Raw genomic sequence first — 27,973 nt, forward strand, 5'->3', positions numbered from 1 at the left:
ATATTTTATTTTTTTATTATCTTTATTAGGCCAAATAGAAAAATGTTCAAAGTGACAATATATTGTAGGTTATAGTACACATACAAGTTAGGCAACAATTTTATAGGAAAATGGAGAGTATTTGTAGTTTGTACTAGTCATGGATTGACTGAGTGCTATTGGAAAGTGGACTTAGAATGGTTTTAATGCATATTGAAAATTTCTGAGAAACCACTAAAAATTATGGAAAGGAAATTTAGAGCCAGAGAGATAGCTGAGTTGCTTAGGCACATGCCTTACATATGGTCAACCCAGGTTCTATCCCAGTACCACATATGGTTTCCTCAGCTGTGTCAGGTATGATCTCTAAACAGAGTCAGAAATAAACCCTGAGTAATTTCAAAATGGCAACTTTTCAAGATTTCATTCTCAAATAAGCCTCCTTCTGATGCATCATTAGCATTTGATTTGTGTATCTATCTTATGTGGACTGGAGCAATAGCACAGTGGGTAGGGTGTTTGTTTCCCTTGCATGCAGGCAACCCAGGTTTGATTCCTTTGTCCCTCTCGGAGAGCTTGGCAAGCTACCGAGAATATCTTGCCCGCACAGCAAGCCAGGCAAGCTACCCATGGTATATTCGATATGTCAAAAACAGTACTAACAAGTCTCACAATGGAGACATTACTGGTGCCCGCCTGAGCAAATTGGTAAACAATGGGATGACAGTGCTATAGTGCTATACCTGGGAATGCTAAAAACACAAAACAAAACAAAACAACCCTGACATATATAATAAAAGAGGAAAGATAATAAAATCACGTCAAATTATTAAAATTGGAAAAGTATGCAGTAGAATAGAATAAAAGAAATAAAAATTAAGTGCAAGGAATAGAAATAATTGTAAATATGGCAGATATTAATAGAAGTGTGTTAATTATCCAGATATGAATGCTATAAAAACAGCAATTAAAAATATTTATTAGAAAGAATAAAACACCAAATATTTAACTACATGTAGTCTACAAGAAATCTTACATACAAGAAGATTAATATGCAAAGACATGATAAAAGTAGCAGTAGAAAAAGTTATATTATATTAATAACTATAATATAAAAAAATTGGTGTGGCATAGCAAGTAAAGAAATGTATTTCAGATAAAAATGATGAGTAAACTGCAATGTGGCTAAAAATAAAAGGATCATTTCTCCAAGAAAGAAAGAAAATGTTTATGTAGCTAACAATACAATTCAATATATAACAAACTTATGGGACTGCAAAGAGAAACAGATAAATCCACTTCAATAGTTGGAGAGTTCAACATTCATCTATCATCAATTGGCATTTTGATTAGGAAGGATATCAATATGGAAAATCAATAAGGATGTAGTTGATCTATATGTCACTCTTATTCATACTAGATTTAATTGATGTACATAAAACACTTCTTCAACAGAAACACAGATCACATAGTCCTTTTTGGCTCACAAGGAATATTTATCAAAATCTCATCTTCCCTATAGAATCACCTAAGAAATGAAAAAGCTAGGACCAAGCAGATAATACAATAGATAGGGCACTTGTTTTGCATGAGTTGGACCTATTTTTCATCCCCAGCACTGCATATGGTCCCCAGAACAATGCCAAAAGTGATTCCTGAGCACAGAAACAGGAGTAAATCCCAAATACAGGGAGTATGGTCCAAAATCAAACACACAAACAAAAAAAGAAAAGTAAAAGAAAACTATAAAAAAAAGCAACATAAATCACATAAAACATACGCATTAGACCAAATTAGTATTAAATTTGAAGTCCATAACAATGACACTTAGAAAGTCAGAAACTAGGTAGAGATTAAACAATGTGCTTATAAAGATCAACGAAAGCTGCAAAAGAAATTTAAATTAAATTGAATATGTTTTCTCAACTGTGTGAGGTGAGATAATAAATGACTTCCAACATTGTTATATTTGAAAAAAGATATGTTTAAAATCTATAATCTAAATTTCCACTCTACTACACAAGTAAAGAGTAATTTATAGCAGAAAAGAGTAATTAAGGCAAAAAAATAATGAAAATTAGAGAAGAAATTAATGAAATTAAAAACATAAAGAACAGAGAAACCAACAAGAACAAAGCTATTTAAAAAGATAAGTAATACTGATAAATCTCTAGTGAGTCTAACCTAGGAAAAAAAGGGAGAGTATACAATACCCAACAGGGAACTGGAAGAATAACCATAATTAACTATTCCCTTAGACATGAAAAGACAGAATGCTATGCATAACCCTATGCTCTCAAATTTGATAAATTATATTAAATGAACCGCTTTCTTCAAAGATTCAAATTATCAACTTTTACACAAGGGGAAATGACTATGTTGAATAGTGGTTTACATATTAAGGAAATATGCATATATAAACAAAATAAGTATCATTTAAAAACAAGCATTAAGCTGAAAACACAGCCCAAGGACTAAGGTACTTGCCACACACACAGTCACCCATAGTTAGATCTTCTTCACCTAACTGTTCCCCGAGCACTGCCAGGAGTTTCCCTGAGCATAGAGACAGAAATAATACCTGAGTACTTCTAGATATGGCCCAATGCCCCCGACCACTAAAAAAAGTCTGGAGGCTCCAGGAAAGAATGCAAACAGGTAAAAGCCTATTAATGGCAGGTAGGATAGAGAGAAATGCTTTTCTAAGTAACTTTGAGTTAGAATGAATTCTTTCAGATACTATGTAAAAGTACCGTCTGGATGATATATACACATACACGCAAAACACGCAAATATTTTGTAACTAACTAAAGAAATATGTGCATAAAAATGTGTGTGTACAATTCCTATGGAAACAATGAATATAGCATATGTGAGAATGCTTGGCCAGGGAGATACAGTTAAGGGATTAAGATGCTTGCCTTGCACAGAGCCAACTCCAGCTCGATCCCTGGCACCACAAATTATCCCCAAGCACCTCCAGGTGCTATGAACACAAAGGCTAGGAGTAAACCATGAGCACGGCAAAGTGTGGTGTCCAAGGTCCACTGCCGCAAAGGCTGCAGGGGGAAGAAAATCTACTTTACAAATGTGACATTTTAAAAGAAAAAAATGCACAAAGCAAAGAATAAAGAGGAGAAACTAATAACAGAAGAAAGAATAAGCAGAACAAAGTAAAGGAAGACAAAACAAAAAGACAAAAGGAAGAATTTAGAATTCCCTATATTTTCCTAGGGGGCTTAGCTGATGCCCTCAAAGTATAGACCTCACTCAATTGTTTGTTTATATAAAGTCTTTTTAAAGGTAGTATAACTGGCCAGGATTGTGATCTTTGGACATTTTATGTTCTAGGATGAATGTATTACCATTCTATTCAAAATTTATGCAGTTCTATTCCCAAAAGGAGATGAGGCTGACGTGATTGTATCCATCATATTCTGTTACAGTGCTGTTTAAGTGTTCAGTCCAGCTGCCTAATGTAGCCCCCCCTAATATACATCCTTTATAATGTCACAGCATCTTTCAACTGATTTCATGTTCTTTCTTTGCATTCACATGGATCTCAAACTTGTATGTGTGTGTATATATTGTTAACATCTTCTATGATATCAACATCTCCTATGATATTATGGGGGGGGGCAGTCATTTTATTCTGAATAAGGAGATACCACAGTACATTCACCTGTCTTTTCAAAAGCTATAAACAAGATTTCCTTTTAAACGCCTACTTTAGGCTTTGGATGTTGCTTCATGAGGAAGTTCCTTTCTTGCAAGGATGCTCTGGGGTGTGGAAGATGTCCACTGTTGTTTGCACCGTCGCATGCCTTGCTCCTAACACATCATTAGTGGCAGACTGAAATCAATAGACCAGTCAAATGAAGCCGACCTACGTTGGAAGGGGAAAAATTTTGATTCCAGGTCTGCCACACGTACTCAGCAGGAGTCAGAAGGTTAAATGAAAGTAGTGTTTGCGTTGGAAAGCAGTATTGACAGAGTTGATATTCACCTGGCCTGAAACCCCAGGCATTGAAGTGGAAGGGAGGATATTTCTCAATGATTTTAAATGTTTTGTCTTTCTGTGTTGCTCCCAGCTGTGCCCTATACTTCTTTAGTGATGGTCTGACTTATAAGCATTTACAAGTGGTGAAAGTGAATGCCTGTGACATATTTTAAAGTGGGTCCTCATGTGACTCTCATGCAAAGAATTCAAAACTAAAAACTGGAAACTGAGGCACTGCAGGAGCGGCATTGGGGGCCCTGCTTCTAAGTCAGGACGGCCATCTTCCCTGTCAGGTCAGGATTCCCTGAATCTCTGAATCCCTTTACCGATTATCAAAGGTGCTAATCATCTCATTGTTGTCTTTCTCCATTGCACACAAATACCATCTTTCGAACTTTTTCTTAAACATTGCTTCCATATACACCTTTTCCCTAAATGACTATTGAAAACAGTATATAATATTATTCACTTGCTTTTCACTTTGATGTATTTAACCTTGATTTTAAGAAAGATTAATAACTTCTTTTGATTAATTCCTTTTCTGATTCCTAAAAAAGTCAGAACTTTCACTTCCTTGATTAGTTCTGAGGACTTTGCTCTCAAGAGGACGCAGACAGAACATGAAGTCAGTTCGTGTTTTGAGTCACAAAGGTTTCACTGGTAAAGCATTGTGAGGGGTTAGCTGCTTTTACAGCATCACCCGGGCTAGTTCTGCCTTGTCTGAGTCAAGTGTTTCTTGAGTGTTGCGTTGCTTCACTGGACTAGGTGTTTCACATCTTGTTAAATGGCTGTACAGTGAAACCCTTACCTATGAATGTTTAATGAACTTAAGGGAATGCCAGGCACAGACAATTCATTTGTTGAACACTGCAATTTGTCAAGAATTTCAAGTAGTTAACCTGAGTTTCAAGATAAAACAAAGACATACTTGCCTAATATGGTAGGTAATTTTCCTTTCCAAGGACCGTAGTATACTTGGAAAAAGTGTCACCTTCCATGTAGCAGAAATAAATGCCACAGTGGGAAGGTTGGTGACAGATTCTCATGTTCAAAGTTCAAATTCATGATGGCCACATTTTGCAATTTGGGAGGGTTATTGAAAATATTTTGTTTTGCAGGGGATTGAGTCATATTCAGCAATGCACAAGGATTTCTACTGGCTGTGTTCTCAAGGATCACTTCTGGTAGTGCTATAGGGAAGAGGTGCCATATGCAGTGTCAGGGATCAAATCAGGGTCAGATGTATATAAGGCAAAACACTTTGATCCCTTATTAGCTCTTTGGCCCTACAATTTATGTTTGAACTCTAGACTTCCTCACCACTCCTGACCTTGAAGACTGCTTCTCTACTGTGGTTAGATTTTTTTGTGCGTTCCTGGATGCTTCCGAGTATCTTTATCTCTGCTCACTAGATACTTATAGCACTTCTCTCCCTAACTATAACACACAAAGTATTTTCAGGTTTCACCAAGAGTTCCCTAGTGTGAAATTACCCCATTAAGGGTCACTGAATTTTATGTCCAAGGATTTGGCTCTCAAACACTCTAGCTGTCTGACAGAAGTTGATTTTTTCTTAGTATTTGTGTCTCAGTTCTGGTTTCTGTTTGTTGTGGTATAAATGAACCAATTGCTCATGAAGGATAGATAGAACCATCTATTTACATTATTTGGTTGATTCTATGTGTGTACCCAATACATGGTATCTACTATCGCTATCCTTATTATTTATCTTTGTGATTATTAACGGGCTGGAGCAGTAGCTCAGTGTGTAGGGCATTCGCCTTGCACGTGGCCGACCCGGGTTCAATTCCTCTGCCCCTCTCGGAGAGCCCAACAAGCTACTGAAAGTATCTTGCCTGCACGGCAGAGCCTGGCAAACTACATGTGGTGCATTCAATATGCCAAAAACAGTAACAACGAGTCTCACAACAGAGACGTTACTGGTGTCCACTCGAGCAAATTGATGAACAATGGGATGACAGTGACAGTAACAGTGACTATTAACAATCACATTGCTATATTCTCTTAGGTCTTATCAGAAGAAAAAAATCTAATAAAGACTTAGAAAAGAAAAATGTGGGGCCGGAGTGATAGCACACCGGGTAGGGCATTTGCCTTGCACGTGGCCGACCTGGTTCGATCCCCGGCATCCCATATGGTCCCCCAAGCACCGCCAGGAGTAATTCCTGAGTGCAAAGCCAGGAGTAACCCCTGAGCATCGCTGGGTGTGACCCCCCCCAAAAAAAAGAAAAGAAAAATGTTCTTTCCTCAAAGAGTGACAATGTATTTTCACTTCAATATGCATGTAGAAATTCTTAGTCACACACCTGATTGGTGATTTCCCTGAGACCATTTATGCTACCTGGCCTCCAACTGCACAGATGCCCTACATAATTCTCCGAATACATTTTAAGCATGCCATTGTGGAAAATAAATGTTCTTTAAAATTTTAGTCCTATTTCAGTAGATTATTTGTTTACTCTCCACTAGTATTTCTAACATAACATATGGCATGAAAAATTGCATTGAAATTGTTATTGGATTCTTATAATAAAATTATGAGCAAGAGATCTGACACATAATTTACCAAAGAGAAAATCTAACGAGAAATTGGTGCCCAGAGGTAATATTCTTCTATCAAATAAATGCATACAAATAAAATACCATTTCTTCCTATTAACTTAACAAAAGAAACATTGAGAAAGGTATAGCAAAGCTGATAGAGGCTTTATTATTGTTTTCTTTTAATTTTGTGGTGTTTGGGCCATACTTAGCAGTACTTAGGGTTTACTCCTGGCTCTTTGCCCAGAGATTGCTCTTTTCAGAGCTCAGGGAAATGTATGTGGTGCTAGCAATAGTATTCATGTTGTCTGTGTGCAAGGCAAGCACCTCAACCCTGTTCTATGTCACCAGCCCCTGCATGGCTCTGTAACACTGAAACTGAGATGCATCTTTGGGAAAGCAATTTATTCATCCCAGTTGTCTTGTTAAAGAGACTCATTCAAGTACTCCCTTGAGTCTAAGCTAACAGTGCACAGAAAATAAGAGATACATACATTAATTTTTCTCTGCACTTCGAACTTCCTGTTCAGAGTCCTTAAATACCGTCTTACTATCTAATTCTGTCTGAACCCCTAATTTCTATGAATCTCTTCAGACTGATGATTCCTTGAAAAATGTTAGTCCAATTGAGCAATCAAAAGTCAGAGACACAATTACTCAGAGACGTAATTATCCAGAATATGTGTTCTCTTTATCTAAAAGTGAGTTTAAAATAATACCCTGTGCCACACCCAATTCTTATCTTGAGAGAATAAGCTTTCTGATCCTACAATGACATATCTATCCTATCTTTGCATGTATCAACATAGAAAATGTAGAATGATGTGGGCTGGAGAGGATGAAAGGGAAGAAAACGGAAATAAAATTACATATACCCAAAGGTTTTTCAATAGTGGAACCCTTATGGTTAGCAATTTCTTTCATGTAGTTTCTATCTCATGAGCTGGAGCAACAGCACAGTGGGTAGGGTGTTTGCCTTGCATGCAGCCGACCCGGGTTTGATTCCTCTGCCACTCTTGGAGAGGCTGGCAAGCTACCGAGAGTATCTCTCCTGCACGGCAGAGCCTGGCAAGCTACCTGTGGCGTATTTGATATGCCAAAAACAGTAATGATGGGTCTCATAATGGAGATGTTACTGGTGACCGCTCGAGCAAATCAATGAGCAATGGGGTGACAGTGACAGTGACAGTTCCTATCTCAATAATTGCAAATAATTGAATTGTGAAAGGAAAACCCAAGCTAAAAAATTTGCATTAATAGTGAGTAGGATGAAAGACTATAATTAAAAAAAAAAAGTTACCAAACAGAGGAAGAAGTAAATGGAGGAGAGGTGGACAAAAAGTGACATAGGGTCATGATAGGAAGTCATGGGGTCTTTGATGGTGGTGGAGTGCAGTAACTAGATATGTTAATACCAAATACTTGACAATATTGTAACCATCTTAACAAAACTATATCAAAATAAAGAAAATTAAAAAAAATTAAAAGCTATTTGTTTAAGTGTAAACATTAGGAGGGTTTGGACCAATGTCTTCCAGTCAATGTAGCACTAAAGGATCAAGGGGGCCAGAGAGATAAGACATTGTTAGGGAATTTGCCCTGCTCATGGACAAGCTAAGTTCCATCCCTTGCACCTCATATGGTTCCTCGAGCCCCACCAGGAGTGATCCCTGACCAGTAAGGGAGTAAAGTAAGGGAGTAAAGGAATAAAGTAAGGGAGTAAAGGAATAATCTATGAACACTACCAAGTGTGACCCAAAATGAAACACACAAACAAAAAAATCCTGAGTAACACAACTTCCAACTAATAGGCACAGTTTCTGTTTAGTTTTGGCTGACCACTTTTGCCATTTTTCTGATTCTGTAAAGTCCCTGCTGCCCCCCCCATGCCCACCTCATTATCCAAGGTTAATGGATAAGACCAAAGAAGTTTCTGCCTTCTTCAAAAAACCAGTCCCCTCTGTAAAAATTGAAGTTGAGTCCAGTTCACATTGTACTTTCTTTTATAATGGAGCCATATGCTACAGGCTAAAATCTGCCCTTACCACTTTAGTATATTGCTGTATTTTTGACAGGTAAATTGCTAAGGAAATAGTCTTTTTTCACTAGGATTGGTTTCAGTTGATGGAAAAATAGTCACTGGAGTTCATTAGCAGATGTATTATATTTCAGGAAAACAAAACATTCTCTACACATGTTCATGAATAAAAGTTTAACACAGCTTTTTTGAAAAGCAATTCTTATGTAAGAACTCCATATTAAACTTCTAAAAACATCTGTCATGCACAACATGATGGTGAATTTTTTGAGGAATGATTTCTTAGAATCAGAAATGATGTATAAATTCCAAGTTGTTTACACATTTGGAGTGGTATGCATGTGTCCTGGGTGATTGCTTATTGTACTAAAATATAAAGTTTATACTATGGACTTTATGCCTTTGTTTCATGCTTCAGAATCTGTGTGTGCGATCTTGTGTGGAGGAAAGAATTAACTGCTACCCTGAGGTGAGTGCTTCAGCATTTTAGTCTCTTCTATTTCATGTTTTTTTAAGTTTTTTATATATCTCAGATAAGAACTGGAGCAATAGCACAGCGGGTAGGGCATTTGCCTTGCACATGGCCAACTCAGGTTGGATTCCTCTGTCCCTCTCAGAGAGCCTGGCTAACTACCAAGAATACCCCACCCACAGGGCAAAGCCTGGCAAGCTACCAGTGGGATAGTCAATGTGCCAAAAACTGTGACAAGTCTCACAATGGAGCTGTTACTGGTGCCTGCTCGAGCAAATCAATGAACAACAGGACTACAGTGCTACAGTGCTATCTCAGATAAATAAATAAAACAACATTTAGAAAAAAATAGGGTTCAAAAGTGTTTATTTGACTTTGATTTCATGTATCTATTTAAGGTCTAGTGTTAGGAAGTACTGAATATAGAACTAACAGCCATGTTAGTTCCTCATGTCCCTGACCCTGAAGTGCTCTGAACATAGCTGGCATGCCTTCTCAGATTCGATGGATTTACTCTTCCTGTTTGTTCTAGACCCTTGTCTATTTTTCTTTTACTATTCAGTGAACTTATGATGTTCTCTAAATGTCTGTGTTAGGAGCAGGTTCTATGATTCCTGTTTATATCTTCTTTTCCAATCTCCGATGCAACGTCTTGGTCCACATCATCCTTCTGGTTCCATTCTTTGAATTTCATATTATGCATAAGAACCCCTATGGTAGGAAACACTACATCCCTGGTGCCCAGCACAATTTTTGACAAAACGTTAAGCTTTCATGACAACTGACAGCTAAGTAATTAATATGTATTATACATTGCGATGAAAGCTGAGAATTGATTTTTCTCTTTCATGCAGTACACGTGTATGTGCACATACATGGAACTGCAAGATTCCATGTGATGGCAAACTTCCTATCAGCTCTTTCCATGGAGCAGTGAAGTGAGCTGTGAAAGGACATGGATGCACATGTAACTTACATTTTGTAGCTGGACATGATTCTTCATCAAGTTCTCTGACTTTGCCATTGTACTGGATGCTTTAAGGCTGTAACTTTTACCACATTGAGGTTCTTTCAGCTGCTCTTGGATTTTCTTAGCTTGTTTCCTGTAGGTTTAAACAAAAAAAATGTGTAAGTACTTATATACATTTATTCTATTCTTATTTTTTTGAGGTTCACCATTCCCAATGTCTATATTTGTCATTTGTTGGAGCTAAATAAACTCAGTTAACAAATAGAACACTTCCCTGACTTCCTACCAAGAAATAGTTCCAACATAGAAATCAACAGCTATTATCCAGCATCATCCTGGGCTTCAAACCCAGTGCCATTCCAAAAGGAGAAAGCAATATAATGCATTGCCTTGGTGTCTACATATGCAAGAGCTCCTTAACCCTGAATACACAGCTGCCAAGATCTGGAAGAATTTTGGAGAAGTGACCAGTAGGTTTTGAAATAATCATAAATAACCTTATGTGAAAAGTTACAATTATACTTGTACATGTAGATTGATTGCTCTCTAGCACATATGTTAGGAAATAGGTATATTTTTTTTCTTTGTAGTTTAGAAAACACTCATACTGAATACAAAGACATTTATTTCTATTTTGCAAATAAGGAAAACACTTAACTTTTAAAAACCTCCTACCAAGTGCCAATTATTATTTTAAGAGCTTTACATGTACCGACTCATTTACATTTACAATTCAGTGTGATGAGGTCATGATTTTAGAATCATTTATGTGAGGAGATATTTAGCACAGAGAACTTCAACAATTTGTTCAAAATCACAAAACTAGTAAGTGCTGGAACTGACTTTGAATCCAGTCAGTCTTGCTTTATAGTCTACACTTTCAAAAAGCACTCATTTGTCCTTAATTCAAGCTATGTGTCCTTACTCTGGCAGTACTTAGTAGAAAGACTCTTTTTTTTTTACTTCAGAAAAGTGTGTTCCTTCCTGCAGGTGTGGGATGAATTTTGTTTGAGTCATTCAATTGCTATATAAAATGATGAACAACATTGCTGTCTTATAAACTACTGTCTCCAAAGAGCTTTACAGAAGACTTAGTAAATACCCATATACATACTCATACACACAAACTGCCTTCATGTCCCCTAAAATTTGCCTTTTACCCCAGGTTGCTGTAGGAATGGAACCTCTAGTGGAGAATTAACATCCTTGTCCTGTTTCTATAGGTAGGTAGCACTTCATAGAATAAATAAACTCAGTTATCAGAGAGGATAAGATTTGAAAATCAGACCTGTTATTCACCAGATGGCTTCCAAATGATTTGTTCCAAAACTTAATTTGAGCTTTAGTTTTCTCACCCGGAAGTTGATTTATAAGAGGGCTGGAGTGATAGAACAAGTAAGGTATTTGCTTTGCATGTGGCTGACCTGGCTTCAATTCTTATACGGCCCCCTGTGTCTGCCAGGGGTGATCCCTGAGGGCAGTCAGAAGTAAGCACTGAGAACCACCAGGTGTGGCCCCAACAAAAAAGTGAATTATAAGAGTCCACAGACACTGTGTAAATTAAGGTGAGCACATGTATGATGTGTTTATTCTCACCTTTCTTCCTTATGTTAAAACTCAGTACTATGAGTAGATGTTGTGGATGAATTACAATGAGATAAGAGAAAATATCATATTAACTGCCTTTCTCATGAACAAGTCATAGTATTTTATGTGGAACTTGGAGACTGAGTATCACTAGGACTTCTGGAATTTCAACCTTAATGTGAAATGGTTCTGTTTGCTTAAATACTTTTTATCTTCTCAATTATATGTGGGGCTTTTATCTTCAAGACTCTCCATTGCTTTAATTCAGTTGTTGTGATACCCTATCGGCTTCCAAACAGTTCATCTGTAACCTGTTTCAAAAACATAAATCTATCATAGCAACATTTTAAGACACACATTACAGCCACAAGGACAAAATTCTATCTGGTCTCACTAGGCAAGCAAAGAACAGGTGGATCTACACAAGTAAATCATATTGAAACAATGAAAGGTGGCTGCACAGAGCAAGAAACCAATTCATACTATACACGAGGTAAGAATTTGTACAGGGAGTGGTAGAACTATTATTTTAATCAGAAATAAAAGAACTTAATGTTTGATAAATGTTAACTTTTGAAACAAAGATTCATATCAAACCAGAGTCTGTTTCTTAAGTCTATTTAATAGGTTGATACGTATTACTCAGAGTCTCAGTTTACAGTAAATGCCCTTTCCTTTCAGAGCTTGTCTCTTTCTGTACCATTCCTCCATTCTTTTTTTTTTTTTTTTTATTTTTAATTAGAGAATCACCGTGAGGGTACAGTTACAGATTTATACACTTTTGTGCTTATACTTCCCTCATACAAAGTTTGGAACCCATCCCTTCACCAGTGCCCATTCTCCACCACCCGTAAACCCAGTGTCCCTCCCACCCACCCCAATCCCATCTCCCCCCCACCCCACCCTGCCACTGTGGCAAGGCATTCCCTTCTGTTTTCTCTCTCTAATTAGCTGTTGTGGTTTGCAATAAAGGTGTTGAGTGGCCGCTGTGCTCAGTCTCTAGCCCTCATTCAGCCCGCAACTCCCTTCCCCCACATGGCCTTCGACTACAATGTAGTTGGTGATCGCTTCTCTGAGTTGACCTTTCCCCGGAACGTGAGGCCAGCCTCGAAGCCATGGAGTCAACCTCCTGGTACTTATTTCTACAGTTCTTGGGTGTTAGTCTCCCACTCTGTTATTCTATATACCATAGATGAGTGCAATCTTTCTATGTCTGTCTCTCTCTTTCTGACTCATTTCACTCAGCATGAAACTTTTCATGCCCATCCACTTGACTACAAAATTCTTGACCTCCTTTTTTCTAACAGCTGCATAGTATTCCATTGTATAGATGTACCAAAGTTTCCTCAACCAGTCATCCGTTCTGGGGCATTCGGGTTTTTTCCAGATTCTGGCTATTGTAAACAGTGCTGCGATGAACATACATGTGCAGATGTTGTTTCGATTGTACTTTTTTGCCTCTCTGGGATATATTCCCAGCAGTCATTCCTCCATTCTTAAAAGCAGACATGTTTGCTCTTTCCTTCTACCCCAGAGGGAACAGAGGAGTTCAACAGTGTCCGTTTGCGATACCATTAGCCTGCTCCAGAGAGATCACTTGTTCTGAGGAAGACTATATATGGGCATTGCATCCTGGTACCCTACTAGCTTAGTAAGGTCAGAATTAATCTTTTAATGTTTATTGAGTGTAAAGTTTCTCTGACCTATTTCAACCACAGGAAAGGAAATATAAACTGTGGAATAGCAGACACCACAAATCTGTTAGTAGACATTATTTGTAATGTTACATGTTTGGTTCGCCTGGGAAGCAGACAATGGAGATGAAGATAGAACTAGAACGCAGGTTGTTTTGTTTTGTTTCTTTGTTTCTACTTGTTCCAGGAATGCAGGAATCCAACTCAGAGATTCATGCATGCAAAATGTGTGCCCTACAACTAAGCAACATCTTCAGTCGAAAGGAGTTTTCACTAGGTTCTGTATAAACACACATGGAAGTGAAGGGAAGCAGGGCTGGGGAGAGAGAAGTGGAATGTAATGCAGTATAATCAAAGATCTTAGGAAATGTTAAGAACTCTGACACTTGAATCTAGTGCCAAAAGCAGGGGTAAAATTAAAGCCTTCAGAGCCACATAATAACCTTATCCAGTTGTCTATTGCAGAACATGCTATTGAAATGGGGCATATTATCACAACTCTATTCTAATAATTGGGAGACTAATATCTTTATCGCTGAAGAAAATTTTAGGATCATATGTAAGTATCTATCACTTGTTCTTAAAATACTCCATATATTGTCTAAAATCTCTTACATGAGGCATCAAGAGACTACAGTCAGAGAAGCTACCTTCATATTCTTCCTCTTAAGTGGTGGTCAGGTAGTCCTGCTGTGCAGGTAGTTCTGCTGTGCCTCTCTAGTTCAGATAATGGTAGTTTCATACCCTCTGCCTCCCAAAACAATTGCTTTCTGCTATATAAATCCACTTTTAGACTTCAAACATGTCTTGCATTCCCCAAGTCTATTAAGGACACTTATAGCCAGTCTCTAATATCTGACACATATGAGCTAAAAATAAGGAGAAAAACCCACAATAACTTAGAGTAGCTATATACCTGATCATCTGGAGGACAGTTTTATTAACTATTATGACAATATTTGTCTTACTGAAAAATTTAAAAAAAATCGTGGGGTTCACACCCAACTGAGCTCAGGACTTATTTCTGGCTCTATGCTCAGGTATCACTTTTGGCAGGGTCAGGGGACAAAATGTGGTGCTTGGAATCAAACCAGGGTTAGCCAAATAGAAGAGCCATTTGTTGGCTATTTGCCATAAAAATAACCTTTGTTCTCTATGTTTATCACTAGTAAAATTTTTGTATTGCATCCTTTTTGAATTGTAGGACATTCAATTTAATCAGTAATAAAATTTTTGGAATTCTAGGAGGAGTTCTTCATTTCTATCTCATCATGTGTCCTGGTTTTAAACTGTTAGCACCTCCTGTAATATTTCTTCTGGTGTCAATAGTGTCATACCAAGAGAGACAAGAGAATGGAGAAAGGACCAGGATGCCAGAATTTTGGGGATTATGTAAAAATAAAGACTACATAGCCAAGAACATTTGTTTTAACTTTCCATGGTTGGGAATTATGTATACCAGAATATACCATCAGAATTCAAGTGAATTTATTTGGAAACCAATAATATAAAAATTTCTGAATCTTGGAAGACTTGGAGTACCCCAACATGAAGTTAAAAAAATAGAAACTCATATAAACAACATTAGTTTATGTATGAAGTTATCCAAGGTAATGTAGGATCTGCCTATTTTGCTCTCTTTAAGGATTTTGGACAGAATTAGCATTCCAGGTATGTATACAAAGACACTTGTGCCAAAATATTTTTAAAAGTTCACATTGCTTTCAGCAATGCAGATTAGGTCCTTTATCTGGGATATGACATTCCTCTCAGGCAAAGACAAATCAAGAGATGATGCTTGAAACTGCACTAGAAAGAAATACACTTGGCCTCTGAAAAGAAATATTGAGCTCACTTCAATCTTTTATAACTTTATTATTTTTACATTTACTTATTTATATTTTAATTTTAAAAAATGTGTTCCAGCTGGGCTGGCAGAGAGGCAACAGCATACTGGTTAGTGCTTCCCTCTGGCTTAGTCTTCTGAATGGACCTAATATAGTCCATAATGGACCTTACATTGAAGAACATTTCCTGTGACACCAGGCTGAATCCTGTGAGGAGATACTGCTATCCAAACCTGCTTGCTTTCCCAGTGAGGGAGGGACTGACAGTTCTAAAGATGAAAGTCTGAGTTACCCAGCTGTTCTCCATTCCTCTGACTTTCACAATTATTTTTCACTTACTTGTGGTACAACTGCAAATTAAGATCTGGGAATAAGTGATTTACTACTTCATAAAGTGATTTGGCAATCACTAAATAGACAATTTCTTTTCTCTTTTCAGTGCTTATGAGGAGACCCTCCCAATGATTGCTGAATATGATAATTGCTCTTCTGCTCCCGCATATGCTTTGCAAACGGTTAGACAGCCTCTCCATTAGTGTGCAAAACCCTAAGTGTTAACAACAGCAAACCTCCACTGAGTTGTCAGTTCTTTTTTAACAGCTTTGGGCTATTTTCAGTATTATTCTATTTAATTCTTTACATAGTCTGTCTAGTGGGTTATTTTTAAATGTATCTCATCGAGGATAAAGTCTAACAGTAACTTGTCTAATAACGCAAATCAAGGAAGGGACAACTGAAAAAAATATTAATTTAGTGTGATTAGTGCACATAAAATCTTGATCAGTATGCCAAATGGCCTCCTTAGAAACACAAAATACCATGAAATAATTAGCTTTGATGTACTCTACAGTTTCAACATCTAGAATGAGTAATCTGTGACCTTGCAGGACACATGAGGGAATTCAACGAACCTATCAGCAGTGTCCTAGAACCGGTCTGACAAACTAATATTTTAAGATAAAGTTTCATGTACTTTGGAAATCACAGCAATAACACAAAATTTCGCTGTGTGAGGACTGGGAAACAACACATGCAAAGCCCTCTGTCCCCAGAGAAGAGTAAATATTGAGAAATGAACACCAATGACTTTGACTATCAAGAGCTGCCTAGAATATGTGACAATTAGTGTAATGGGATATCCTGGATGGAGATCCGGAACACAAAGAGCATATTTGGTAGAACTACTATAATTCGAAAGTATTTAATGTGCTTAGTAACACTGCATTGATACTGTATTAGCATATTGTTGATCACAATGTTATTAACCACAGTTCATACTTGTGACAAATGAAACACATTAGTAGAAGATATTAATAATGGGGGAAACTGGATCTGAAGCGTATGGTCTTTATCTGAATATTTCCACAGTAATTCTTAAAATTAAAACCTATTCTAAGACAGATCATTAGTTTCTAATTGTGAATTCAAGCTATAGTCCTCATCATTTTTTATATGTGCTCTTCAAACCCTAGACAGCCAATAGAAGAATCTAAATTATTGTAAAGGTTTGATAAACCCATTTGCATAAAATACCTCAGCTTAGAACAAACAGTGAACACAAACAAATGACAAGGAATTTCTCTGAAAAGTAACTTCTTAACAGTTTATAAAAATGATCTTACTTGCTCTTGAAGTAGAAAGCTGCACAGAACATGCCCACGATGATAATTCCAAAGATGATACATGAAATTGACAGCACCTGCCTCTGATAAATCTCTTCACTCTCTGTGAATTTGAAAAAAGAATTAAAATTAATGTTAGCAGGGCATAGTAGAGACAATCTTCATCCTTATATTTCTAAGGTGGCAGGAGCCTTTCAAGGCCAACTTTTTCTTCTTGTCATAAATATAGAAACCCAGGAAATTGATTCAATTTTAATAATAATTCAATTTTTAACGGTTTTATTTTCATATCTACATGGCTAAACCAGAATTCACGTAGAGATATAACAATTACAAATTGTCCTATCAAAAGAAATTTTATGACCTCAGGATGTATTAGAAGCATACATTTTTCAAACCAGATGGAACTCAAAATAATCTACCAGGGGAAAAATAATGTCCACAAAACCATTTCTGTGAAAGTAATGGCTTACAATATATTTTATATGATAGTGATGCTAGCATATATTCTGTATTGACCCTTAACTTTCAATGTTTTATCAACTTACCTATTATCGACTGATGTGATTAATAAAAGAAAACTTCAGTTGGGCACATGAATGCTTTGCTCACCCATTCTGTGATTTCCTCTATACAACATATTATATATGTATATAATACATACACAGAGCAAGAATTCAATAACAAGCATTAATTTTTTCAGCCACTACATTTATACACCCTCTTATTTTCTACAATATGTTTAATAAAAACATTCTTCTGTCTAATAAAAACATTCTTCCGTCTCATCAAGAATTTTAGTACATTGATCCCAGAATTTTCTCTTATAATTATCCATATTGATAGCACAGCAGGTGGGCATTTGGTTTCTCATGGCCTACCCGAGTTCAATTCCACCATCCCTCTTGGAGAACCCAGCAAGCTACCGAGAGTATCCTGCCCACATGGCAAAGCCTGGCAAGTACCCGTGGCGTATTTGATATGCCAAAAAAAGTAACAACAAGTCTCATGGTGACATTACTGGTACCCACTCAAGCAAATCGATGAACACTGGATAACAGTGTTACATTGCTACAATTATTCATATCAGTTTTCATTTCATTAAGAAGTACAAAAGCTATGACCCATTATTACTGTCCTTTACTTTGTTATAAATACCCTCAAGGTTTCTCTCAACTTTCCTTTTGTCCATTTGACAAAGTAACCGTCTATGATTCCAAATAAGTAACTTCTTTACATTTATAAATTGAGAAGCTTAGACTTGGGGAAAAAGATTGTACAACTGGGTAGATGGACACCGATAGAGACTAATAATAATTTTGATTAAGTGGACATCTAACGATGACTAATATTCATCAGTGTGCTACTTCATTTTTTTCCTAATGATTATACATACATTTTTCTAAAATTTCTAACATGCTTTTTATTCTTTCCTTCCTTATTCTCAGATATTTAATATATGTTATAAAGAGAAGAAAGCTGGATAGGGCAGGAGTGACAGTACAGTGGGTAGGGAGCTTATTTTGCGCACACCAACCTGTGTTCCATCCCCAGCATTCCTTATGGTCCCTGAGCTAGCCAGGATTGATCCTGAGCACCAAGCCAGATGTAAGCCTTAAGTACCTCTGGGTGTCACCCCCAAACCATAAGAGCAAGAGACACAGAGAGAGAGGAAAGAGAGAGGGATAGGGGGAGAGAGATAAGGATAGAGAGAATAAGAGAGAGAGAATGAGAGAGAGAGGGAGAAGGAAAGAGGGAGAGAGGGAGGAAGAGGGTGAAAGCCTGGGGATTAATTAGAGAATAAATACAGAAGTTCATGGAGCAGTTTTCATCCGTCCATGTAATTCTGGAGGCTCTGGAGCTCTTGTGGTCCTGGCATGGTAGCATCCAAGCAGCACTAAAAATAATTAAGCCCTAGCCCTGATCTCTCTGTCCTCTTTGTTAAGTATAGCCTGGAGTACATTGCTTGGGTCACCTCTCTCCCACAAAAGAAAAGAAAGTCAGCACAGAACAAAGTATCTCCATTTATAACACAAAGCATATGGGCATATGGACAACTTATTCCTCTCCAATCTTAGCAGGTCTGAGTTGGGGATAAGATGTTTGAATTTCATGTACTTCCAAGCATGCTCTGATGCTTCTAATACACAAAAAATACTTTGAGGACTGTTGAGTAGAATAAAATTGTCAAAACATATATATCAAGTGCATAAGAATTACTTAGGGTATCTAGGTTTGAAATTTCTAGATAAAAATATTTGTTTAAAAGATATATTTCAAGTGGTTTTCATATAACTGGTGTTAGAGAAGGAGTCATTGGAATTCAATAAAAGATAGAAAATGCTTTGATTATTTTGTCGTATACACTAAAGTTAATGATTCATATAGTACAGTTTTTATTTTTATCAGAACATTTTGTCCTTTGATTTTTTACCATCTCAGGATCATTGAATTAATGAATAATGGAAAGGCACAAATTGTAATTGATGACATCATTACCTTAAGCCCAAGTTAGAAAAACTATATTAAAATAATATCAATTTTCTTTCTCATTAACAAAGATAAAAAGTTCTTTATTTTAATTTTAACACATTTATCATAATAAAATTGTATTTTGTTTCATGTGAATGTCAATACTGAATATTTTATGTATATAATAATTAAAACATAAATACTTTTTTAAGTTTAGAACTGTACATTTTATCAATAAATATATCCCTACCCCATTTGTTTTGAGATAATTTGGTTTGCAAGAGCTTCCACCGTAGTGTTTTATTCTTTAAATACTACTTTACCTTTGCACACTGCTGACCCGGGTTCAATTCCTCCGTCCCTCTTGGAGAGCCTGGCAAGCTACCAAGAGTATATCGCCTGCACAGCAGAGCCTAGCAAGCTACCCGTGGTGTATTCGATATGCCAAAAATAGTAACAAATCTCACAATGGCGACATTACTGGTGCCTACTGGAGCAAATAGATGAACAACAGGACGACAGTGTGACAGTGCTACTACTTTACCACTCAGCCACTAGAGAGTCAGTAACCCTCCATTGCTATACCACTACCTCTTCTTCCCCATATAAACTTTGTAAAAATGCCTGAGAGAATTTTAGGAAATAAAGTTCAACATGATTTTAAAAGTAATGCCTCATAGTCAAATGGACATAATTCAAGAAGTGCAGGGTTTGATTAATATTAAAATGTTTGACTGAAATGACTCACAAGTTTAGCAGCCTAACACAATATTTAAATAACAAGACTAGAGCAAAAGCTACTTAAAATGTTTACATTCATTTCTGATTAAAATTTAAAAAGGACTAGAAGGGAACTTCTTCAAAACTAAGCAAACAAACAAAACCATACCTAAGTGTAAAACAACTGAATGTAAAAAACCTGAATGCTTTTCTCCTAAGATCTGAAGTAAAACCAAAGTATTCACTCTCATAATTTCTGTTTAACACTGCATTGGGGGTTTAGCTAATGGAATAAAGAGAAAACAGATATTTAATTTGATAAAGTATAAGAAAAGTCATCTTTGTTCACAGGCAACGTGACCATCTATGCAGAAAAAAAATGATCTACAAAGACCTAGTATAACTAATAGGTATTGTGTTTAAGGATATAAGATCAACTGTATTAAATTTTAATTTATGTATGCTTAATAGATATAAATAGGTACTCACAAAAAACTATAATTCAAATAGCATCAAAATGTATATAAGATGCATAGACATATTTACGATAAAAGATACAAAAAGTTCATACCTGAAAATTACCAAATATTACTGAAATATTTAAAGGACATCTAATAAAAGGAGAGATATATCACACTTTTAAATTATCAGTATATCCATTATTTTCAAGTTGGTTAAGCACAATTCTATTAAAAAGAATTGCTATAGAACTTAATAACAATTGTTGGCCTAACTACTATAGGAAAATACAAAAGATTTTGGTTAGTCAAAACAACTTTGTGATAATAAGAGAACAAGATTAAGGACTTAAACTACTGAATTTCAAGATTCATTGGAAAGGCATAATAATCAAGTCAATATAATATTGACCTAAATCGAGTGAAATAAATAGAATGAAAAATAAGAGTTTAGAAACATAAACAAGCTAAGTCAGAGAAATAGCCCAAAGGTCTGGGATACATACATTGCCTGTGACAGGTTTGGGTTTGATCCTTGGCACCATATTGGCCTCTGAGGATGCCATAAGCAAACCCCAAGCAATGAGCTTGGAGTCTACAGCATTAATTAGTACAACAGAGTTCATCAAAATGAATAACATTTAATCTTCAAAAAACACTTTAAGAAAAAGGAGAAGCCAAAAAACATCCCGAGGAAATTTTCTGCAAAAAATTTTCAAAAGGAATCTTGCATATATAATGTATAAAACTCTGTTCTGTTACAACTCGAAAAGTGAGTCAGCCAGATGCAAAAATAGAGAAAATATTTGAATTAACATGTCCCCCAAAGGTAAATGAATGGCAAATACATTTAAAAAGCTCAACATCATACATCATTATGGAATTGCAAATTAGACCATAATGACATAGATGGCAATCTCATTAAAATGGGCAAAATTAATTGTTTACAATTCTAACAGTATGATGCAATCTGAACTTTAATGTATTCCTGGTTGAAATAAAAAACTATATGACAATAAATAAGTCCAAGGACCAGAGAGAGAGTTGGGTGATTTGCCATGCATGAGCTGGGGTGGATTCAATCTGTGTCATTACGCATGATTCCATGGGAACTTCCAGAAATGATCCCTGAGAAAAGAGTCAGATGGCACTCTTGAGCACAGCTGGGTTTGGTCTCAAATTCTCCCTAAAGTCGTTTTAAATGCACTTATCTAAGCTTCAGCCAACTCTGCATATAGGTGAAATCATATGGTAGTTGTCTTTCACTTTCTTATTTATTTCATTTACTAAAATTACCTCAAGTTTCATCCATTGGGATACCATTGGCTAATTTGCAGCATTATTTCATCTTTTTAATGGCAGCTAATATCAGAGAGTGAACTGACTATCAATACCTCAACTTCTTTATCCAGCCATCTTTGAATGGTCATTTACTCTGATTCTCTATATTTACTACTACTAAAATGCTGCAATGGTCACAGAGGTATGGATGGTTTCTAACTCATAGTTTCGTACCTGCTGAACAAGTTCTAGGCATGGTACTACTGGATCACTAAATTTCTACTTCTTATTTTTGTAGGGATTCTCTGTATGCCATTCTCCTAGGAAACTGCACCTGACTTTTTGTTTATATAAATATATATATTTTTTGCTTTTTTTGGGTCATACCTGGCAATGCTCAGGGGTTACTCCTAGCTCTGCACTCAGGAATTACCCCTGGCGGTACTTGGGGGAACATATGGGATGCTGGGATTTGAACTCGGGTCGGTCGTGTGCAAGGCAAACGCCCTACCCACTGTGCTATCACTCCAGCCCTATATAAATGTATTTTGAGTGATAAAGAAGGAAATAAGAGAAGGTAACATTGTGGTACAATTTTGGAAACCAACATTGAGCCAGTAGGAAAAGTCCATTTGGCAAACATCGGGGCCTGAGACTCTAAAATTAAGATCAAAGAAGCCCTTTGCTTACCAGTCCTTTGTCCCATTATTCTAAGTCCCTTTTACACACGGAGCCATGAAGCTTGTTGGTATGAATGTTTGGGTTCAAACACTAGCTACAGACATTCTTCTTTTTTTTTTTTTTTTGCTTTTTGGGTCATACCTGGCAATGCACAGGGGTTACTCCTGGCTCTGCACTAAGGAATCACCCCTGGCAGTGCTCAGAGGACCATATGGGATGCTGGAAATCGAACCCAGGTCGGCCGCGTGCAAGGCAAACGCCCTACCCGCTGTACTACTGCTCCAGCCCCACTACAGACATTCTTATTCTCTCTGATTAATCATCTTTATTTAAAAAATGTATAAAACAATGCATATATCACATATTTGTTTAGGAGCTTGTTATGAAAACATTAATAAATTAGGTAGGATAATAGAGTGCATGCAGTTGATAGGTGATACTTTTCCCCATTCTTCTGAAACCAGTGGGGGGGGCAGGGTTTTATAATGTTATAATGTTCCTGAACTGGGGATTTATTTTAGTGGTAGAGTATATGTCTTTCATGTGGAGGATCTGGGTTAGATTTCTATCATTGCAAAAATTTAATAAAATTAAATGTTCTAATATCTTGTGTAAAATTGACCTTCTAAAGGGCAGGCAGTGATTTGATGCCTCTGGGTCCCTCTACCTGTGCTCTGAGATTCATCAGAAACAATTTGTTTTTATGTCATTATCCTTTCTCTTGGCTCATTGCACTTTCATTCTCGGTAAGTGAATTTTTTTCAACTAACAGTTTTGAATTTCCCACCAATATGTTTTGGAGAATGTAATATAAGAGAACCTCCATGGGGCATGGCTACATTTTCCACACTCTCCTTTAAGTGTACCTTGTGAGAAAAAAAGACTACTTCTTGTTCCCAGAACAAAATCCTTGGGAAACTTGTGGGTGCAAAAATTGCATGCTAAATTGAGAAGTTCACGTTTTGTATTCTAGTGTGTATATCTGTCTGACAAGAATGTTTTTAGAAACTGTAAAACAGGTTTTTTTTAATATTTCTAAAAGTCTCTCCAAGAAAATTTGTTGAGCTTAACTGCATAGAAAAGAATTATTGCCAAAATAAAATTATTATTTCAGTTCTCTTGTACCATTTCCCTGTGGAGATTTTTGTTAAAAAATAGAGAAATATGATGGAATCTAAGTTACTGTATACGGAAAGGGATGAGAAATGCCCTATAATTCACTTTCCCATTTCCACTAAATATGGAGTTAGGACTTCACTATCTCTCTGGAACACACAGACGCACACACACAGACACACAAACACACACACAGCCACACACAGACATTATAAATATATAGTGTGGAGGGTCACAACTGGCTGTGCTCAGAGCTTATATCTGGCTTTGAACTAAGACATCACTCTTGGCGAGGCTTGGGGGGCCATGTTGGTGCCAGTGATGGAACACAGGTCATCTGCATGTAAGGAAAATACCTTACACGCTCCCACTCAGACCCTTATGACACAATTTTTAATCAAGCCTCTAAGACACCCCTCACATTTATTTCTTTGAATAAACACATTAAAGTTCTATTAGGCTTAAACCCAGTCAGTCATACACACAAATAAATATACGCATGTCAAGTACAACAGAAAAAGCTTCTCCACCTAGATCACTTCATATATATAGCACTGCACTGTAGCACTGTCATCCCGTTGTTTATCGATTTGCTAAAGCAGGCACCAGCAATGTCTCCATTATGAGACTTGTTACTGTTTTTGGCATATCTAATACACCATAGGTAGCTTGCCAGGTTCTGCCGTGAGAGAATTATATATAAATCATATAAATCAAAATCATTATAGTTCAAAATCATTATATCACTCAATATTAATAAATGAGCATGAAACAATAGATCATTGTAAAATTAACCTAATATTTTAATAATACCACTTGATAATACTTAGCCAAATTCTCATGACTTGACGGTCTGAGTTGAAAAGTCTACATAGAGGACTGAAGAGAGAGTATAATGGATATGGCATTTGCTTTTTATGTAGCCAATATGGGACTGATCCCCGACACCACATATGATCCCTTAAGCACATCCAGGAATGATCCTTAAGAACAGGAGAAAGGCCTGACTACAACCATGTGTGGCAAAAGACAAAACAAAACAAAAAACCCTCACCTTACCTAGAAAAGCAAAAATCATTATAATAAAGTAATAATAATGAACCTAGCATTTATGAAATCAGTCTTTGTTTTTCCCTGGTTATAATCCTATGACTCTTTTGCCCTCAATTTAACAGGATAAATTTAAATTTATGTCATCTCATATTAACTATTCTTATATAAAGAGTCTCCTGGGTTTTTTTTCCTAACAAAAAAATCAACAAATACTATACAAATACTCTATAGAATTTAATACTAAAATCTACAAGGAATTTGCAAGGAGCTTCAAATAAATCTTGCTCAGGAAAGAGTATAAAAGAGTATTAAAGTATAAAGTACTATGTGTCTACCATAAAGTACATTTTCTAAAATGATTAATATTTTCTAATATGAAGACTTAAATTGTTTGGTAATTTCACTGCTAACAACGGATTATTTCAAGATAGAAGGGATCCTGGAGGCAAATGAAGTGGTTCCTCACTATGTACTTAGAGAGTATGTGCTAAGAATATCAGAAAAATCAATTTCCTTGAGCCTTGCTACAAGGAACCAGAAAGGATGTTATTTGAGGAACTTCTTGTCCAATCCATTAGATGCAGAGAAACTGAGATGACTAGGAAATTTTGACATATTCCTTATTTTTAACACCAGGGGAAATCTCTTTTCCTTCTGTACTTGCAGTTTCTTCTTTTGTGGATTAAATTGTGTCCCTCAAAATATGTTATAGTACCAACTCCATTATTTGTGAATATGATACTCTTTGAATATAGTGATTTTGTAGATGATCAAATTAACATGAAGTCATTAGGATATATCCAAAATTCAATAATTAGCACGCTCTTTCTTCAAAGGAGAACCTCCGAGTTAAACACGCACTAGGAGAATCCCACATAAAAACAGAAAATAGAAATTGGTCTTCCACCAAAACAAAGATTCCCCACTAGAATCTAGGACAGAAGCAGGGTACAATCTCTTTCAAAGCGATCAAAAGAGAACAAATTCAGCTCTCATTTGAGCTTGTAAGAGTGGACTGCAGAACTGTGAGAAAATGTTTCTACTGTTTAACCACCAGTTTGTGACAGGCAGCCCTACCAAATTAATATCTACATCAGTGCATATGAACCATTCATTAATATTAAGCTAAAAATTCTCCTCAAGCCTCCCCTTTATCGTTTTTATTTAACTACATTGTCTTGTAATAAATATGCTTATGTCTGCTTACCCAAAGCTTCCACTGAAAGCTATTCAAAGGCAGGAATATCTTGTACATTTCTAGCTCTCTGTTCTTGGCTCATGCTTGCTCCGCACAGGGGTGGGGTATTCTCTAGCAATTTGTTGAATTCAGCAGATTCCTGACTTAGATAGCTCATGCCATTTTGCTAGTTGGCTATCTATGTGATCATTTAGTAAAAAGAGGCAACACTTGCCTTGGCAAGTATTCTTTGACCTTCCATGAAATGATTAAATGATTCAGTTTTGTTTTACAGTGAGTCCACTGTGGAAAGGCACTGTTTAAAATATTTTGCAAAGGTAACATAATTAAATTATAATAAAATGTTAACATTTAAAACTATATTTACTTATTTTCAATAAAAATTATATTTAAGGAGAAATAACAGTATAAATTCATGACCAGATTTCCCCAGCCTATTATTTCCTTTTTCCCCTACATTCTATCACCCGGTGTAAACATTCCCTGTAATAATCTCTTATCTCTCTCTCTCCTTACACTAACAGTATAGGTCTGCCTGACTATAGATAAGTGAAATGTTGTACAACACATTTTGAGAAAAAAATGGAGAGTTCTGAGTATTCTCGTTGGCATGTCTAAAATTCATCAGCTTTTTAGTGCTATCTCTTGCATAAGTAAATTATAAGTTAAAAGAGCAAATTGTGTTAAAAATAAATGTAGTGGTTAAGTTTTAAAGGCTAAGTAAGGTAAAGCCAGCTGTTGGTTTCTGACTTCAATATCTGAGATTTTATTTTTCCTTAAAATAAATTAAAACCTATCCTCTAAAAGCATCTGCTGGAGAAAATTTAGTTTCCAAAATACATTAGAAATGCATGTGACCTAACAATAATGAGAAATAACTTCATAGCTGTTAGAAAAATTATCATCAAAAAGCAAGTGAAAACAAATATTGTTTTTCAGGACATAGAAAATAGAAACACTTATTTACTATTTGTTAGAATTTTAATTTGTTGTAACCACATTAGAAAATAGTAAAGTGTGTTCTCGAGAAATGAAACTAATTAATATATACTCCAGTCAGATCATGTTTAGTTACATCACCAAAGACAACATAATCATGAACTTAGAGGTATCTCTACACTTTCACATACATTTCACCATTATATAAAACAGCTAAGATATGAAAATAGGACTAGAGAGATAATACCAAAGGGAGGGTCTTGCCTTGCATTGCAAATGGCTGACCCAAATTCAATCCCCAGTACCATATGTACTGCCCTGAATACCACTTGGAATGATCCCTGAACACAAAGCTCTGGGCACAACCATGTATTACTCACCCCTTCTTTCTCAAAAGGATATAAAATAACCTATCTGCCAATATGTTATGTGTCAATATGTAGTATATGTGGTCTAAAGTATAGTGGCAACGAGAGCCTGCCTTGTAAGCGTCAGGCTACAGGTTCAAGTCACCCATGTCACTCACAGGTGGTAACAGCTTTGTTGTCTAGGATCCCAGGTGCTCTAACAGTTTTGATCTCGGGAAACTGGCCAGAGTGTATGTCAACACTGCAGCGAGTGTGTGATCCCCCACTGATTAACACTACAGAAAGAGAAGTGGGCACCAAAATCATATGCCATATACTTGAAAGTGCTTAGAGAGAATATTTTATTTTACTGAGGAAGGAGTGGGGCCACACTCGGTGATACTCAGGATTTATTCCTGGCTCTGCGCTCAGAGGTCACTCCTGGTAGTGCTCCGAAGACCAAACCAGGTGATGATGGGAATTAAACAGGGGTCTCCTGCATGTAAGACAACTACCTTAATTGCTGTACTATCTCTTTGACCCTAGAGAGTACATTTTGAATGTTTTAACCTCATAGTGGTGATTATGTAAGTTGATAAAGCCAACTTGCTGTGGTAATTATTTTCCAACCTATAAATTTTGAGTTACTTTATACACCTTAAGAACTTGTACAATTTTAATATTAGCTATAGCTCACAAAGCTGGAAACTGTGGCATGAGTTCCACCCTAGACAATGATGCTCTGAAGACTCCAGTTCAATTTTCAAAGGGTGGAAGAGTTGAGAAAATGGGTTTCTTTCATGTTTGTGTTGTCCATACTCTTCTCGAGTCATAAATCCTTTAGCATGTCTTGAAAGACGAGAGAAGAAGAGACAGAGAGAAGAGTAAGCATGGCAAGGAAAAGGAAGCAGCAAAAAAGAAACTCCAAAGAAGAGAG

General features: G+C 36.4%; 1 protein-coding gene across 7 annotated transcripts in view; it reads right to left on the bottom strand.

The window, feature by feature from the left end:
- NRG3 (neuregulin 3) overlaps nt 1-27,973 on the bottom strand; it is a 1,111,934-nt gene that overhangs the window by 21,467 nt on the left and 1,062,494 nt on the right. For all 7 annotated transcript variants that reach the window (XM_055119559.1, XM_055119557.1, XM_055119562.1 and 4 more), the window contains exons 5-6: nt 16,772-16,874; nt 10,028-10,154 (exon numbers count right to left, since the gene is read on the bottom strand). In XM_055119559.1, coding sequence (XP_054975534.1) covers nt 10,028-10,154; nt 16,772-16,874 — 230 coding nt within the window. The remainder of the gene's footprint in view (nt 1-10,027; nt 10,155-16,771; nt 16,875-27,973) is intronic.

Source organism: Sorex araneus, chromosome 11 (assembly GCF_027595985.1).
Source record: "Sorex araneus isolate mSorAra2 chromosome 11, mSorAra2.pri, whole genome shotgun sequence".
NCBI lineage: Eukaryota > Metazoa > Chordata > Mammalia > Eulipotyphla > Soricidae > Sorex > Sorex araneus.